Raw genomic sequence first — 15,306 nt, 5'->3', positions numbered from 1 at the left:
GACCATGGGATTGCGCTGCGTGCACAGGCGCTGTAATGCGAGAAAGATGATCGCAGCTATTTCCGGAGATGTGTGTTGATGCTGGAAATTCTGGTTCCCAATGTTTCACAGGAGCAGTTGTTCGCCGATGGGACTGTAGCGCGAGTGTTGGGCCCTGAAGTCGACAGGCATTGAATGATACAAGTCAAAGCAAGTCAGCAGCGGCGTTCCAGCTCGTTCGAGGCATTTGAGGACGAGAGGACTTGTCGATTATCAAATCAGCGAAGTCATAACGGCCAAGTTTCCACGGAAGTGCCTCCTCCGGCCGGTTTGGCCGGGCAGTGGCCGGGCAGTCTCCCACTCTGATCGTTGCTTCCTGAACGACTGATTGCACAGCGCCAAGTCAAGCCCTGTGAAACAGTATGGTCCTTTTAGCGTTGAGGTCACTACAGCAACCTTACCTGAAGATGCTCCTTCACGGTGGGTTCCATGGGTTCGGAGGTCGGTCATTGGACGGCCGGATCTCCAGGTCATATCCGGACGGATCTGAAGCTGAACGATTGGCTCTGCCGAGCGAAATGGACTTGATCAGGCGCTGGCGTCAACCGCTCTCCAGGGCGCAGCGGTGCTCGATTTAGTTTCCTGATTGAAGTCCAGTTTGCGTATCCATACACATGGAGACTTATAAATGGGCTCGTCATTCGACAACAATCCCCACATCCCCCTCCCGTTTCCATTCCACCTCCGCTCAGGATGACCATTCTTTCTACCGAGCCACGCACTGCCACTGCACACCGCGCCGATGGTATTCACAAGTCACCAGCTACCGTCGCCGCACTGAAGGCCCTCGTCCATGACGTCCCCAGCGCCATTCAAACCGAGCATAGGGGGGATCGCCCCTCTTCTGACTTGATCACACGGTTCATCCAATCTTTCACCGAGCTTGAAAGCTATAGGTACGTGACGGTGCATTGATCGGCATGACGTCGACCCCACCCCCATTATGCTTCTACAACGACTGCTTGTTCCTAACGTATCGTGCCTTCCCCCAGAAATGGCAAGGTGGTCACTCTGGATGGACAGTCCCTGTCTATCCCCGCAGTTGCAGCTGCCGCTCGATACAACGCTTCCGTCGCTCTCAGTGATACCCCTACTATCAGGGAACGTATTGCAAAATCACGCAATCTGGTTGTTAGCAAGGTCGATGGTGGGAAAAGTGTCTACGGTGTGAGCACTGGGTTTGGCGGGAGCGGTAGGTTATTTTGATCGTCATTTTTAGATCATTTCACTCATGAGATATGCAGCGGACACCAGAACGGCCGATACGCTTGCTCTCGGCAGCGCCCTCCTACAACACCAGCATTCGGGCATACTCCCCTCCTCAACGTCAAGCCCGCTTCCCGCGCTTCCACTTTTAGACCCCTTAGCATCTACCAGCATGCCCGAGTCTTGGGTACGAGGCGCTATCCTTGTGCGCGCCAATTCCTTGATTCGTGGTCACTCCGGTGTTAGATGGGAGCTTGTGGAGAAGATGATAGAGCTTTTGCGTTCCAACATCACACCACTCGTGCCGCTCCGCGGCAGCATTTCGGCTTCGGGGGGTGAGCGGATCATCAACTCTAAGTGCTTCCAAATCTCATTGTATGTTTGCGGCCAGATCTTTCCCCTCTTTCGTACATTGCGGGTACACTTATAGGTAACCCTTCAATCCGGGTCTTTGATGGGCCCTCGGTCTTCGGAGCTCGCCAGATTGTTTCTTCGCGCGATGCACTTGCCAAACACAACATTGCCCCTATCCCTCTGGCTGCTAAGGAGCACCTTGGTGTTTTGAATGGAACCGCTTTTTCCGCATCCATTGCAGCACTTGCTTTGAACGATGCCGCCCATCTCGCGATGCTGGCCCAAATTTGCACGGCTATGGGAACCGAGGCTCTCCTCGGCGAACGCGGCAACTACCACTACTTCATCCACGAAGTCGCTCGTCCTCATCCAGGGCAGGTTTGTGCATCTCAAGGTTACATACATATACGTCAGCTAATTGAAGTATGCAGGTGGAAGCAGCTCGGACAATCTGGGACCTTTTGGAGGGCAGCCAGTTTGCTCATGCCGAGGAAAAGGAGGTGACAATTGAGGAAGATGACGGCGAGCTGCGTCAGGATCGTTACCCTTTGCGTACCGCACCTCAATTCCTGGGCCCTCAAATTGAAGACATCATTTCGGCTCTCAACACCGTCACTCTAGAATGCAACTCCAGTACGTCTCATCTGACAACTTTGCCCTTCCTCACACTCACCACCTATTAGCTACGGACAACCCGTTGTTTGACGGAGAGACGGGAGACGTTCATCATGGTGGCAACTTCCAGGCCATGGCGGTGACGAACGCCATGGAGAAGACCCGCCTCGCCCTTCATCACATCGGAAAGCTTCTCTTTGCTCAATCAACAGAGCTCATCAATCCAACGATGAATCGCGGTCTTCCGCCTTCGCTTGCTGCCAGCGATCCTTCCTTGAACTACCATACCAAGGGTCTGGACATTGCCGTCGCCGCCTATGTCGGAGAGCTCGGGTACCTTGCTAGTCCTGTATCGACTCACATTCAGTCCGCGGAGATGCACAATCAGGCTGTCAAGTAAGGTCTTCATCATACACTATCATACGGAAAGACTCAATGTTTTCGTTTAGCTCCCTGGCTCTGATATCGGCCCGTGCCACCGTCAATTCACTCGAAGTACTCTCATTGCTGACTTCGACATATCTCTATTTAATTTGTCAAGGTAAGTTTGTATGTCGTCGTCTTCTCTCTTCCTCTCTAAACTCTATCATCAGCACTCGACCTAAGGGCCATGCAATTTGAATTCCGTCGCGGTCTTGCCGAGATTGTAGATGAGGAGCTGCGCACTCACTTTGGTGCAAGCCTCGCGCCTTCAGATGCTTCATCCATCCTGCGCAAAGTGTCATCAATCATGTTTAAGACTCTTGATCATACAAGCACGATGGACGCTATCCCGCGTATGGCCGCCGTCAGCTCTGCTTCCTCGTCCGTTCTGGTCGAATATTTCACATCATCTGCCGCCGTCGAGGTCACTGCTCTCTCTGCCCTCCCTGCCTTCCGCGGAGCCGTGTCCAGCCGCGCTGTTCAATTGCTCAACACCCTCCGCACCGATTATCTGACAGGCGCCCGTGGGCCAGCACCAGCAAGTGCGTACCTCAACAAAACGAGGCCGATATACGAGTTTGTCAGAGTGACGCTCGGCATTGGCATGCATGGAAAAGAGAATCTCGACTTATTCTCAGAGGGGCTGGGCGTCCAAGACGTGACGATTGGACAAAATGTTTCCCTGATCCACGAGGCGATCCGGGATGGTAAAATGCAGGGTGTCGTTGTCGGGCTGTTTGCTTAATTACTTACATTATTCCATCTATCATTCTGTCTGTTCCATTCCATCACATCACATGCTTTTATGTACCTGCATATCTAGATCCACATTCCATAGAACACTTTGATTGTTAGAAAGAGGATTCCACTGCTGTCGTCTTATTGATCAATGTCTTAATAGTAGGGTAGTCACTGTCCATCCAATTACATGTCTCGTATCGCACTATGAATTGCGCCTGAATGACTGATGCATGGCGATTCAACATAGCAATCGAGTCAACGTTCGTTTTGAGTGCGTGCGAGGATACATGTAATGTTGCGAACTATGCGGCTTGAAGCTAGAAAGGTGAAGGACTTTCTGTAACTTTCAAAGCAACAGCAAGTCAGGGGAAGCTCGGGTTTGTCGGCATTTCTTGAAGGTAGTTGGAACACGATCTTCAGCATAGGACATACGGCATATATAGCCATTCGACAAATCGCAAGTGAGGATACTTGGTTGGACTCTCGTTGCTGCCTCATCATCCCTGCAAGGCGGAGGTCCAATATTGGGAAGTCTCCTCCTATGGGCTATCAGCGATCCGAGTCCCGATCAGGACAAGTCGACGGGAGTAAGGCGGACAGCCACGGATGGTCACACATGGAGAGAAAACTCAAATTGAGAGAAGGCTGATCCTAAGGGACCTTGGAATCGCGCTCTTTGGTTTCGGCTCCTGTGTTCAAGGATGTTTACGATGTGGTGCATAGACTCTGAATCTAGCACTTCCTTCGGTGTGCGATGATACACCTTGCCTGATGATCGCATTCTGTTCTAATCCTCTGCCTATTCGAGTCGAGGGAGATGGAGGATGGAGGAGCAAATCAAGCCGATAAGATAATCGTGATTGGAAGTCCGCGACGTCGTAAAGTTGACTCGTCTCGAATATTGCCCAGACCCAACTCATCGCGGCTATGGACGGAATGACTCGGGTGCAACTGATTCTCTCAATTCTTGATCATCAGCCTTACACCAGACTTCTCTATCTTTCGAAGAATAATGGTCAACAAGGATGACAAGATACTCATTGTTGGAGCGGGCTGCTTTGGCATTTCCACGGCATACCATCTGCTTAAGCGAGGCTTCACAGATGTCACAGCCATTGATCGCTCGGAAGTCCTCCCTGCGCCTGATGCTGCGAGCACCGATATAAATAAGAGTGAGTACGTCGTCTTGTACGATTCACTTGCATTGCTCATTCGATCTCGTGATAAATCAAGTCGTCCGGACATCTTACTCCGATCGTTTCTACACTCAGCTAGCCCATGATTCAATACAATGCTGGAAGGATATAGAAGAGTGGGGTGACACCTACCATGAGTGCGTGTTTCTCAGCATACTCCGAGTCATATCAACTGAAGGCCAAGCATCTGATCGCTGGCGACCCATCTGTTTAGATCCGGAGTAGTTGTTCTGGGATCGAACGAAGCATACGCATCAGACTCCTTCGCAAATGATGTAGCGATAGGCGCACGTGTTTTGAAATTGGACGGCCGTGAAGCTATCCAGTCGGCGTTTCCATCTGAGGTAAATATCGGAGCCATGGAGGGTATGAAAGGATTTCTCAACCGGGATGGGGGGTGGGCTTTCGCTGCACAAGGCATCACCAAGATGACAGAGCGTGTTCTGTCTATGGGAGGCAAGGTCATCGGGGGGAAAGGTGCGAGGGGGCTCTCGAAGGTGGGCGGACGTACAACTGGTGTCAAGTGCAGTGACGGGACGATCATGAGTGCCGATTTGGTCGTCATCGCTTCGGGTTCTTGGACAGCATCCTCCTTCACCGATCTTGGCCTCGAAACTAGCTGTCTTGCTACCGGGTAAGCGTTCGCGGGTTCATCTCCTTCAGACGCGGGATGGATTTTTTCTTCGTAGACAGAGTGTTGCGACCATCGACTTGACTCCGGATGAGGCTGATAGGTACCGGAAATGCCCTGTGATTCTCGACTTTGCAACAGGTTTCTACATGTTTCCGGTGTGTAAGAGATTTTATCTTGCTTGGTACATAACTAAAATGCTTGTAAATTTAGCCCAACAGCGAGAACATCATGAAGATGGCCATCCATGCTGTGGGACACACGAACTATGCATCCAACAATACCTCGAAAAATATATCAACTCCGCGGACAATCCTCTCTCATGATAAGGAGGGTTTATTGATCCCAAAAGCGATCGCAAGACTCCTTCGCAAGCAAATGAGCCAAATATACCCAGAGCTTGCACATAAGCCATTTTCGAGTACCCGGCTGTGCTGGTAAGATCATAAGACAACGTCACATCCAGGTCAATTGAATACATCCAATTAACTTTTCTTTCAATAGGTACACGGACTCGCCTGATGGAGACTGGGTGATAGGATACTACCCCTCAGACGCTGGCTTGGTCCTAGCCACCGCGGGCAGCGGACATGCTTATAAGGTGCGTCAGCTACAATGCGCCGTTATCGATGTAATTTTTAATCATTTGCAATCATTTGCGTAGTTCCTTCCAGTGCTGGGAAGGCTTGTCGCCGACTCCATTCAAGGAACACTTGATGAGTCTATCGCGCAGAAATTCTCGCCGAATCGCAGCTACGCTAAACATGACCCATCCCGTAGCCGCGCTGCTATCACCGATCTAGCTTCAGAGCAGCTATGTACTGCGGAAGACTTGTTGCCGCAATAACTTCACATCGAGTTGTACGAGAAGAATTTGAAACACGTCTTCTGAACCGCCAGCCTGGTAGTGATCGGTATGGTCAAGTTCTACAGGAGCGACTTTCTTACATCCACGAGACTAGTTATATACTCGCCTAGGAGAAAAATCCTAAAGATTGACTTAGACCGCGGAATGTTGGCGTGGTCTCGATCAGCATTTCATGGAGGGTAGGCTCAAGCCATCATGCCATTGTCCCATTGAGCGCACCATGTTGCATGTTCACGTCGGTGTCTGTGTTCTGAGTCCTTTTAAACACAGGCTCTGTATAGTCACTTCAACCTCACCTACATATGAATGCCTGAGACAACACACCCGCTCATCGATCTTCCGAATCTTCGGCAGGGCAGTCAAGATTCGAGCCTGTCGGCCACTTTCTCTGAAGTAGTGCTGAGTCCGTTTTGCTTGGCTATGACAGACTCTGCTGTCACTCAACAATCGCCACTTATATGTATCCTGCAAGGAGGGGCTGGCATTAATTTCTGCGGAAAGAAAACAGTGTGCTGTCCCGGGAAGTAGGGTTACTCAAGAACATGCCTTGATACATTTATTTGCATGACACCTTGTAGGACACATCCAATATTGACTTGATCCATGTCATAGATATTCAACAAGTGAAACCCATTAGAGAGATCCTAATTGAAGTGAGAATAGCTGTCTGTAATGGCTATGGAACATCAAACGAGGTTTAGGAGTCAATGCTTGCTGAGGCCGCTATATAAACTCTGGTGAGCCTTATTAGGTTTTGTGTAGGTTAGTTGGGTGGAGGAACTGGCAGAGAAGAGAGTGGCTTCCATCACTTATTGTACCCACCATTCATTTGAAAAACCCTTGTCTGATGGTGAAAAGGAATGCCATTTGAGAGGCATTGATACTTGGATATTAGTTTACATTGCTATTATGCCCAGGATGTCACATGGTTCTCATCCATGTCACTGTGGTCATAATCCTCAATTTCTGCCCTAGTCCATCCTAAGTCCACGACATGACACACAAGCTCCTTTCATGTGTCACATATCTCTTGTTTCTTGTTCAGGAAGGCTCTCCATCCAAGACAAGTCAGTCAAAGATGTTGGTGATGCATTCAACATAGAGAGCATCAGCAAATGGGCAAAAAAGCTTGCCTAACTTATTAACTACTTACAGGTTTTAATAAGGGCTTGCAAGGAGGGAAAGGTCATAAGTACCTATGCTTGTGAAAGTGCCATTAGCTAGGTCCTCTATTGATAAGTGAGCTTATAAGGAACATGTAAGGAGTAAGCTGGAGCACTTAATTTACCTTACATCAAGTGCTACTAGCTAGGACATTGTGTAGCAAGCAATACCAATTCCAATAGTATTAAAAACTGTCCATTTAGTAATCTCAAGAGTAGGAGGTTCTTTTCTAGGTCACTCAATAAGGAAGAGTAGGACAATAATCTCAACTATATAAGGGTATAGGAGCAGATAATATTTGGGAAAGGATTATAGTGGGGGAGGACTGTGACCTTTAATGAAGGTAGATAGTATAAAGACTGCTTGAGTATAAAGAGAATAGACTAAAGATCTTTAGCCTATTCTATAGGCCTTTTATACTACTTTGGGAAAATACAAGAATACTGTTTTATCCTATGGGGCTCTCCAAGTTGCTGCTCTTTCTCAGCCACTACTCTTGTGCTTCTGCTATTGTCTCTTTCTAACTGGGGAGACAATTGCTTGTGTTTCCCTATGTGTATATACTTGTAAGCCTGCTATTAGTCATCTGTATTATCTATTGTGATACTCAACCAATGATAGTAATATCCACTAGAAGTTAATAGCCAACATCTAGAAAACCCTTCCCTTATATTAAATCCAAATTATGCCTAATTATTAATGATGCTTATCTAAGATAATTAGGATGTATTATAAATAATTATCTATAATTATCTTTATAATCAAATCTGTAATAAACACCATGTTAATTATGATTCTAGAGTTTACTCAAAATCTACAACTCAACCACAATAATACAGACTCTAAATCCAAATTATGTGAGTGCCAGAATATTTTTTTACCCTATATAGAGTGTATTATTTATTTTTATTTATTATATTATATTCGTATTTAGAATATGAATTGAGGCTATAAAAGCCCTGATTTTTTTGAATATTTATTGATCAAAAATAGATCAAAAATAAGTGAGTAATAAGATTAAAAATGCTGAGATTGCCTAAATTATGTCAATATATTTGAATTACCAAGATATTAGTTTAGACCTTATGGCTTAGTGGCTTAGAGCATCTATTTGAAGTGTAGGTTATAAGGTTACAGATTCAACTCTAGCCAAGGGCAAGTTCTTCATAAGATAAGACTTTAGCTTTAGATATTCAAGTAGTGACCTTTATAGATATCTCTAGGTTACAGATTATAGTAATGGCAAGAAATGATAATACTATGATAGATTCTATTTTTCCAAAAATCTGTCCAACTAATTCGCTTTAATTGACTATAATTAGCTCTAAAATAAAGGGGGGATGAGGAAAAAATTACTAATGCTATTTTAGCAAAACTTCATAAAATTATCAATAATTAGAGCTTAATACAAGAGGGGCATTTCCTAGATATGACTTTTTCTTGCTCTAAGTTGTTGGAGATTATTGGCTCAGGATCTCTATACTAAGATAATATGTTCTAATGATTCTCTATTTCATTCCAAAGGAACTCTTTCTCTATTCTGTTATTAAAGATGAAGTAGTAATGCCCATTCCTATGTGAGCAGTTGTTATAATTTGGTAGTGCATTTGAATTAGTGTCTATATAGAACCAAAGAGTACCTTCTTGTTAAATAGGATGATTATTGTAATGGAACTGTCTATTAATTTGTCTAGTGCTAAGAGAGTAGCTTTGGCCTGGGTTTTGCTCCAAGATGTTTTTAAGAGGTAACACTTGCTTGATGGGGGTCTATTATCCCTATTAAGAAAGGTTTTAAGAAAGAGTATAGCAGCAAGCTAGAGTTTGTGCAAGGCAAGGGCAAGAAGAGTCTATTCTAGTATTATAAACTACTCATTCAATAACCCCAAGAGTAGTAGGTTCTTTCCTAGGTCACATAATGAGAAAGAGTGGAATGATAATCTCAACTGTATGATAGTACAGGAGTAGATAATATTGGAGTTATAGTAAGGGGACTGCAATAAAGGTAAATAGTATAAAGACTGTCTAAGAACAAAGAGAATAGACTAAAGATCCTTAGCCTATTCTATGGGCCTTTTATACTACTTTGGAAAGACATGAGAATACTCTTCTGTCCAATAGGATTCTCTAAGTTTAAGTTGCTGCTCTTTCTTAGTGACTACTCTTGTGCTTCTTCACTTATCTCCTTTTAACCAAGAGTACAATGGCTTATGTTTCCCTGTGAGTACATGCATGTAAGCCTGCTATCAGTCACCCATATTATTTCCTGTGGCACTCAACCAGCAATGATGATACCCACTAGGAGTCAATAACCAAGGGTATTACCTTATACTATAATGTATGCTCCATAATTGGAGCCATCTAGTAGTTGTGATGATCATTATTGGAATAGACAGCCGAAAAGGCCCCAATAGACCAGATTATAACAGAATCAATATAGAATCTCATGTTTCTCACAATGCTTCTAGTATTAATGATCTATTTTAATATCTGTGAATTAATCTGCCTATGTATGCCTATTTCTGCCTATTTCTGCCTTGATCTGCCTCGACCAACTTTTCACTGGGACTCAACACAAAAGTTTACAAATACAGGAGTTTAAGAGAGCATTGATATGTTGACTTGAAAATAGGCTGTATAATAGGCTGGTAATTTGGCTCCAGTCAGGGTAGGTTAGGGTCTGCCGGCCGTATCTTGCCGTCTCCCGACCAATAGCCGATCCGAACTCCTCAGCCTGTGAGTTTCATTACTAGATTTATTAGTGTCTACCAATTCCCGACGCCTATCCCCTTCGACAGACTCCAAGTTGTCGCCAGCGTACACGAGGCGGGGAAAGGACTTGTCCAGCTGGTGAGTCTTTTTTACCACCGGTTTGTACGACGTATCACTTAACACAATTCACAGTCTCGCTCTAGCGTATGCTACTGAATGGAATTTGGATCGTATCTATGTTCCCTCTGTGACAAGCGAGTATATATCATGATGTGTCTTGCTGGACTCATCGTTGTTTCGTCTATGACGTCAGTCGTGTGCAGCACCCAGCCTTGCCGGGTTTGAGAAGTCAACCGGCATGCAAAACCGCACGCGCCCTTCATTTTTTTCAAACGGCAGCAAACGAGAAGTCAACGCTAATGCCGGCGGCAGACAGGCTTCCCTCTCCGATGCCATATCCCGATATCCCCTCGCAGCGGCATCAAGCTCGATTGTACAGCAACCAGAATACCACAAGTCAGCTTTGGCCGCGGCAGCTCGAATAATGACACAGCTCGGAGTATTTAGAGTGTTATTGCATATTCGCCCTCAAAACGTCATGGCTGCACCTCAAAGTCCTGCTCATGATGACCGTTTGTCCCCGAGCGAAGTTGGAAACGCGTCTGGTTCTCCGTCGCCTTCCTTCCGTAGAACCAAGCACACAAAGCTACCTTTTCCGACGGTGTCGGCGTTCTCTTCCTACCCCGCGCTCATTCCCGGCAGAGCAGCAGTTCCCAATGGTCTCAATGGTTGTAGAGATTACATCGGCTGCGTCGTCGGCAGGCCTCACGAACCTCCGGCATTGAGTCTGTGCGGCCACAGGCTCATTCATTGATAAGCTATAAAAGACACATCCTGAATGCCGCTATACATCACCAAACGCCTTCTATCATCCCAGATATCGAACAAGAACAATGTCTTCCGTGTCAATTCAGATTCCTCGTCCTCTTCCCACTCCTCCGCCTACTCAGGCTCATAACAGCCAGACGTTTTGCGCTCCTCCCTTAGGCTCGTTGACTCTGCCTGAGGTATTTGATTGGCACTCGAAGAACTCTCCTAATCATCCTCTATACTCGTATATCAATATCGATGGTTCGATCCGCACCATAACATGGGCTGAAGGTGTTCGTGCTGTCCATCGTGCCGCACGGAGGATGCGCACGGAATTGGGTCTTTCTCCTGATATTGTGCCAGATCTGACCGCAGGAAAGCCTGTTGTAGGTATTTTGGCCGTTTTAGGTTAGTGTTTTCTCCGGCCTTCATTTCACGCTGCTCATTGACGTCTTTTAGACTCCATCACGTATTCTACCCTCGTCACTGGTGTTCAATACGCAGGATTTACGCCGTTTCCTATCTCGCCTCGCAATTCCCACGCTGCGGTTGTCCACCTTATAAACAAGGCTTCCGTTTCACACATCATCGTAGAGGAATCATGCCGTGGTTTGCTCGAGGACGCATTTCAATCGCTGAAATCAGACCTGACATCTCCATCTATGCCGACGACGTCTGTGGCCCCTGTCTTCGAGGATCTTTATGTATCATCCGACTCCGCACAGGGCGAAGCAAGCGTTGCGTTCGAGACACCTGCATGGGACTCCAATGCCATTATCATTCACTCGTCTGGTATGTACCATTGTTACGTCTATAGGTTCTTTTACCTGATCAACTCTTCATGAAGGATCTACCGCATTCCCCAAGCCGATTGCATGGACTCACGGTCGTGCCATGCAGCTGTCGACAGTACCGTGGTATGGAGAACGAAATTTGACCGGTAAACGCATGGCTTGTCACGCGATGCCCATGTATCACACAATGGGATATCTTCTTCTAGCATGGGCGGTGAGAGCGTTGCATTCGCTGACTCAATCCATGGCTCAACAGTTCGTCATATGCAGGCATCATCTGGCCTGGTCTTGAATATGTTTAGGCCTCGATCTCCGGCAACGAAGCCTACAATCGAGAATGTCTTCTCTGCTAGTCTGGAAGCTCATAGCGACATCATCTTCACAGTTCCAAGTTTTGTCGAGGTATGTATTAAAATCCAGATTCAAAGAGATTCGATCCTAAATATGGGGCACTTCATAGGCATGGTCCAAGAACCCGGATTATGTCAAGACATTATCTGAGCTTGACGGTGTTGTATGTCTTCGATAGGCTATCATAAAAAGCGTTGTTGAAGCGGTGTTTTCGTAGATGTTCGGCGGCGGCCCCCTCGGCAAGCAAGTTGGCGACGTCTTGGTCTCTGCAAATGTGACACTGTTTAATTTATATGGGAGGTGTGTAGTTCTTTTCTCTCTGAAGCACATTTCTGTAGCGGTCATTGTTTTCAGCACAGAAGCTGGGGTCTTGAGCTCCACCGTTCCAGGTAGGAGCCTGTTACACTGAAAGATATGAACAGCATTGACGTTCGCTTGGTTGATCCATTGACAATAGCTGATTTCAATATCGACTGGGAATATTTCAGGATATCAGACATTGCCAAGGTCGCTTTTGTCCCCAATGAGGAGGGCAAGCTAGAGCTTGTCGTGTTGGTAAGCCCACCCAACCTGTTGGATAAGGACCTATCTTATAACCTATTTCCTGCCCTAATATGCAGTCAAGCAACCTGAACACGCCCAGCGTCTTTAATGCTGTGTACGAAGATGTGCCAGCGTATGCTACTTCCGATCTTTTCGAGCCGCATCCAACGAAGCCCGGATACTGGAAAATATTCGGACGCACAGATGATCAGATTATGCATAGCACAGGAGAAAAGGTGGGTATCACTTTTCTCGCGCGCATCAATACTGACTATGCATGCATGCATCAGACCAATCCTGGTCCACTAGGTTCGTTTTGACCCTCAAAATGATATGACACTCTGTTGATTAGTCATTGTAGAGCATATTCTCAATCAAGACCCTCACGTTCGAGCTTCCCTGATGTTTGGTCGTGGTCAATTTCAAGCTGGAGTCCTTGTCGACCCGACATCCGAGTATCGCTTCGACCCTTCAGATGAAGAAAAGCTAGCTGAATTTAGGAATCTGATCTGGTGCGTCAACCTGACCTGGCTAACTATGCTACTCCCGAGTCACTAAAATCACTCGCTTTTAGGCCTTCAGTAGAAGAGATGAATGCATACGCACCTCAGCATTCTCGGGTCTTCAAAGAGGTGAGATAAATGTCTTATTTGCGTATTTACGTTCACAAAGCACCTCCCTTTCTAGATGATTTTAGTATCTTCTCCCTCGAAACCTTTCACCTTTACAGCCAAGAACAGTGTCAGGCGACAAGCAGTCATTCAAGAATATGACGATGAAATCAAGGCCATTTATTTTGCTGTCGACGAAACTGGGAGAGCCGACATTCCTTCCCCGACTACGTGGGACTCGGCCAAAATTTTGGGCTTCATACGGGCCGTTGTCCAGAAAGTGATGAAGAAGGAAGTTCAGGACGGAGATGATTTCTTTCAGCATGGATGTGACAGGTCTGTCAACGACATGAATGGGGATTTGATAGGGACTGATTGACAACCATTCGTTGCAGCTTGCAAGCAACATGGATCCGAAACACCATTCTCCGCAGTCTCAAAGACTCCACGGATGCCAATACGCAGGACATCTCCAATAGCTTCGTTTATCAGCATCCCTCTGTTTCAAGTCTAGCATCATTCGTCTCTTCTATTGCCCAAGGACAGAATAATATCAATTCTGGATTGGACAGGGCCCAGGAGATGAACATCATGGTGGCGAGGTACTCGAAGGACTTCCCGCCGCACGTTCCCTCTGCTCCTCAGCCACCGAAAGATACGATCTTCTTGACAGGAAGTACTGGAGCACTGGGCTCGAATATCCTGGCACTGCTTATTGCGTCTCCATCAGTCGCCCGCATCTATGCTTTTAACAGAAAATCACGCAGCTCCATCCCGCTTCTTGACAGACAGAAATCGGCTCTTTTGGAAAGGGGTTTGGATACTTCCCTCGCGGCATCAAAGAAGGTTGTGCTCGTTGAGGGCGATGTGACGAAGCAAGATCTTGGTATCTCTACTGAATTATTGTCTGAGGTATGACATTTCCACAACTTCAAATCCTGTTTATCAGATGTTCACGCCTTTCACAATCTAGATTCGTGTATCAATTACACATATCATACACAATGGTCAGTTTCCCCTTTTTTTGCGTTATCGCTCACGCTCAAATGGAGTCTGTTCGACAGCTTGGCCGGTCAACTTCAACTTGTCATTAGAGTCGTTTGAGCCACAAGTCAAAGGCCTTCGTCATCTTGTCGACCTTTCACTGTCATCTCCGCACCCTTCTCCCCCTCGTGTGTTGTTTACCGCCTCGATTGGCATGTTCAACGGTGAGATTTCTTAGACAATGCTCAAACACGAACTTCAAACTTACTCCTATACGCTTGTAGACATCACGCGTGCCGAGCCTGTCAAAGAGGTTCCAATTGGAGCCAACGTGGCTGTCAGTAACGGTTATGGGGAGTCTAAATGGGTGGGAGAGACGATGCTTGCTGAGGCTGCTAAGCAAACGCCCCTGCGCTCGACCAGCATTCGCGTGGGTCAGTTGAGTGGAGGCATCAACGGAGCATGGACGACAGCAGAATGGCTCCCATCGCTTGTTCGGTCTGCCATTCACCTCAAGGCCTTGCCTGATTGCGAAGGGGTGAGTTATCTGATCAGTGTTGGTCGTTGGCATTCTCCCTTGCTCACATCACCTCTAGGATGTCTCTTGGATCCCCGTGAATGTCGCTGCCGCCGCAATCGTTGATTTCTGTCAATCTGATTCCTCGATTATGAACTTGGTCCATCCTCGGCCTGCAACGTGGTCCTCTATTTTCTCTGTATTCGCTTCTGTGCTCAACATCCCTCTCGTCCCATACACGGAATGGCTCGCCCTCTTGCGAAAATCTGCTGAAGATGCTGGTGATGCGCCTGACGCCGATAGCCTTCACCAGAACCCCGGATTGCGTCTGCTGGATTGGTACCATTCTGCATTCGCTCACGAGAACGATAGCGCGTATCAGTATGCGGATACGATGGGTTTCCCCAAATTCGACATGACGAACTCCTTGCAGGCATCTGGTACATTAGCCGATGAGGCGCTACCCCAGCTCGGTGAAGGTGATGTCAAGTTGTGGGTTGACTACTGGAAGAAGGTCGGGTTCTTTCCTGCTTGAGATCTCTTTAGAATTTCTATATTTTCTGTACGCTGCATTCTCGCTACACATTGGACATTGAGTTTCGAGTTCCAATAAATAGATCTATTTACACTTTCAAGGTGTCTGGCATTGGTGGTAGTTGGCACTCGAGCATGGGCCGTAGTATCGTCAGT

General features: G+C 46.8%; 3 protein-coding genes across 3 annotated transcripts; all 3 read left to right on the top strand.

The window, feature by feature from the left end:
• Nucleotides 1–1,417: 1,417 nt before the first annotated feature.
• Nucleotides 1,418–6,052, top strand: HETIRDRAFT_423519 (uncharacterized protein; the record flags this gene model as incomplete). The annotated part of the gene is made up of 13 exons (XM_009555075.1): nucleotides 1,418–1,580; nucleotides 1,637–1,977; nucleotides 2,031–2,232; nucleotides 2,283–2,610; nucleotides 2,664–2,755; nucleotides 2,808–3,331; nucleotides 4,469–4,550; nucleotides 4,612–4,715; nucleotides 4,940–5,208; nucleotides 5,264–5,363; nucleotides 5,419–5,642; nucleotides 5,710–5,806; nucleotides 5,870–6,052. The coding sequence occupies 13 exons, from the start codon at nucleotides 1,418–1,420 to the stop codon at nucleotides 6,050–6,052; spliced, it is 2,709 nt and encodes a 902-aa protein (XP_009553370.1).
• Nucleotides 6,053–10,304: 4,252 nt separating this feature from the next.
• On the top strand, nucleotides 10,305–10,820 carry HETIRDRAFT_332471 (uncharacterized protein; the record flags this gene model as incomplete). The annotated part of the gene is made up of 1 exon (XM_009555074.1): nucleotides 10,305–10,820. The coding sequence occupies one exon, from the start codon at nucleotides 10,305–10,307 to the stop codon at nucleotides 10,818–10,820; it is 516 nt and encodes a 171-aa protein (XP_009553369.1).
• Nucleotides 10,821–10,899: 79 nt separating this feature from the next.
• On the top strand, nucleotides 10,900–15,151 carry nps10 (tridomain enzyme adenylation-thiolation-dehydrogenase; the record flags this gene model as incomplete). Its single annotated transcript, XM_009554765.1, has 17 exons — nucleotides 10,900–11,224; nucleotides 11,276–11,608; nucleotides 11,664–11,824; nucleotides 11,881–12,012; nucleotides 12,071–12,124; nucleotides 12,179–12,261; nucleotides 12,384–12,516; nucleotides 12,582–12,740; nucleotides 12,795–12,813; nucleotides 12,866–13,016; nucleotides 13,079–13,136; nucleotides 13,192–13,451; nucleotides 13,511–14,027; nucleotides 14,089–14,122; nucleotides 14,180–14,323; nucleotides 14,384–14,637; nucleotides 14,696–15,151. The coding sequence occupies 17 exons, from the start codon at nucleotides 10,900–10,902 to the stop codon at nucleotides 15,149–15,151; spliced, it is 3,273 nt and encodes a 1,090-aa protein (XP_009553060.1).
• Between the last annotated feature and the right edge of the window lie 155 nt (nucleotides 15,152–15,306).

This window comes from Heterobasidion irregulare, assembly GCF_000320585.1.
Source record: "Heterobasidion irregulare TC 32-1 unplaced genomic scaffold scaffold_14, whole genome shotgun sequence".
In the NCBI taxonomy this organism is placed as follows: Eukaryota; Fungi; Basidiomycota; class Agaricomycetes; order Russulales; family Bondarzewiaceae; genus Heterobasidion; species Heterobasidion irregulare.
This window is presented reverse-complemented; position numbering and strand designations above follow the sequence as displayed.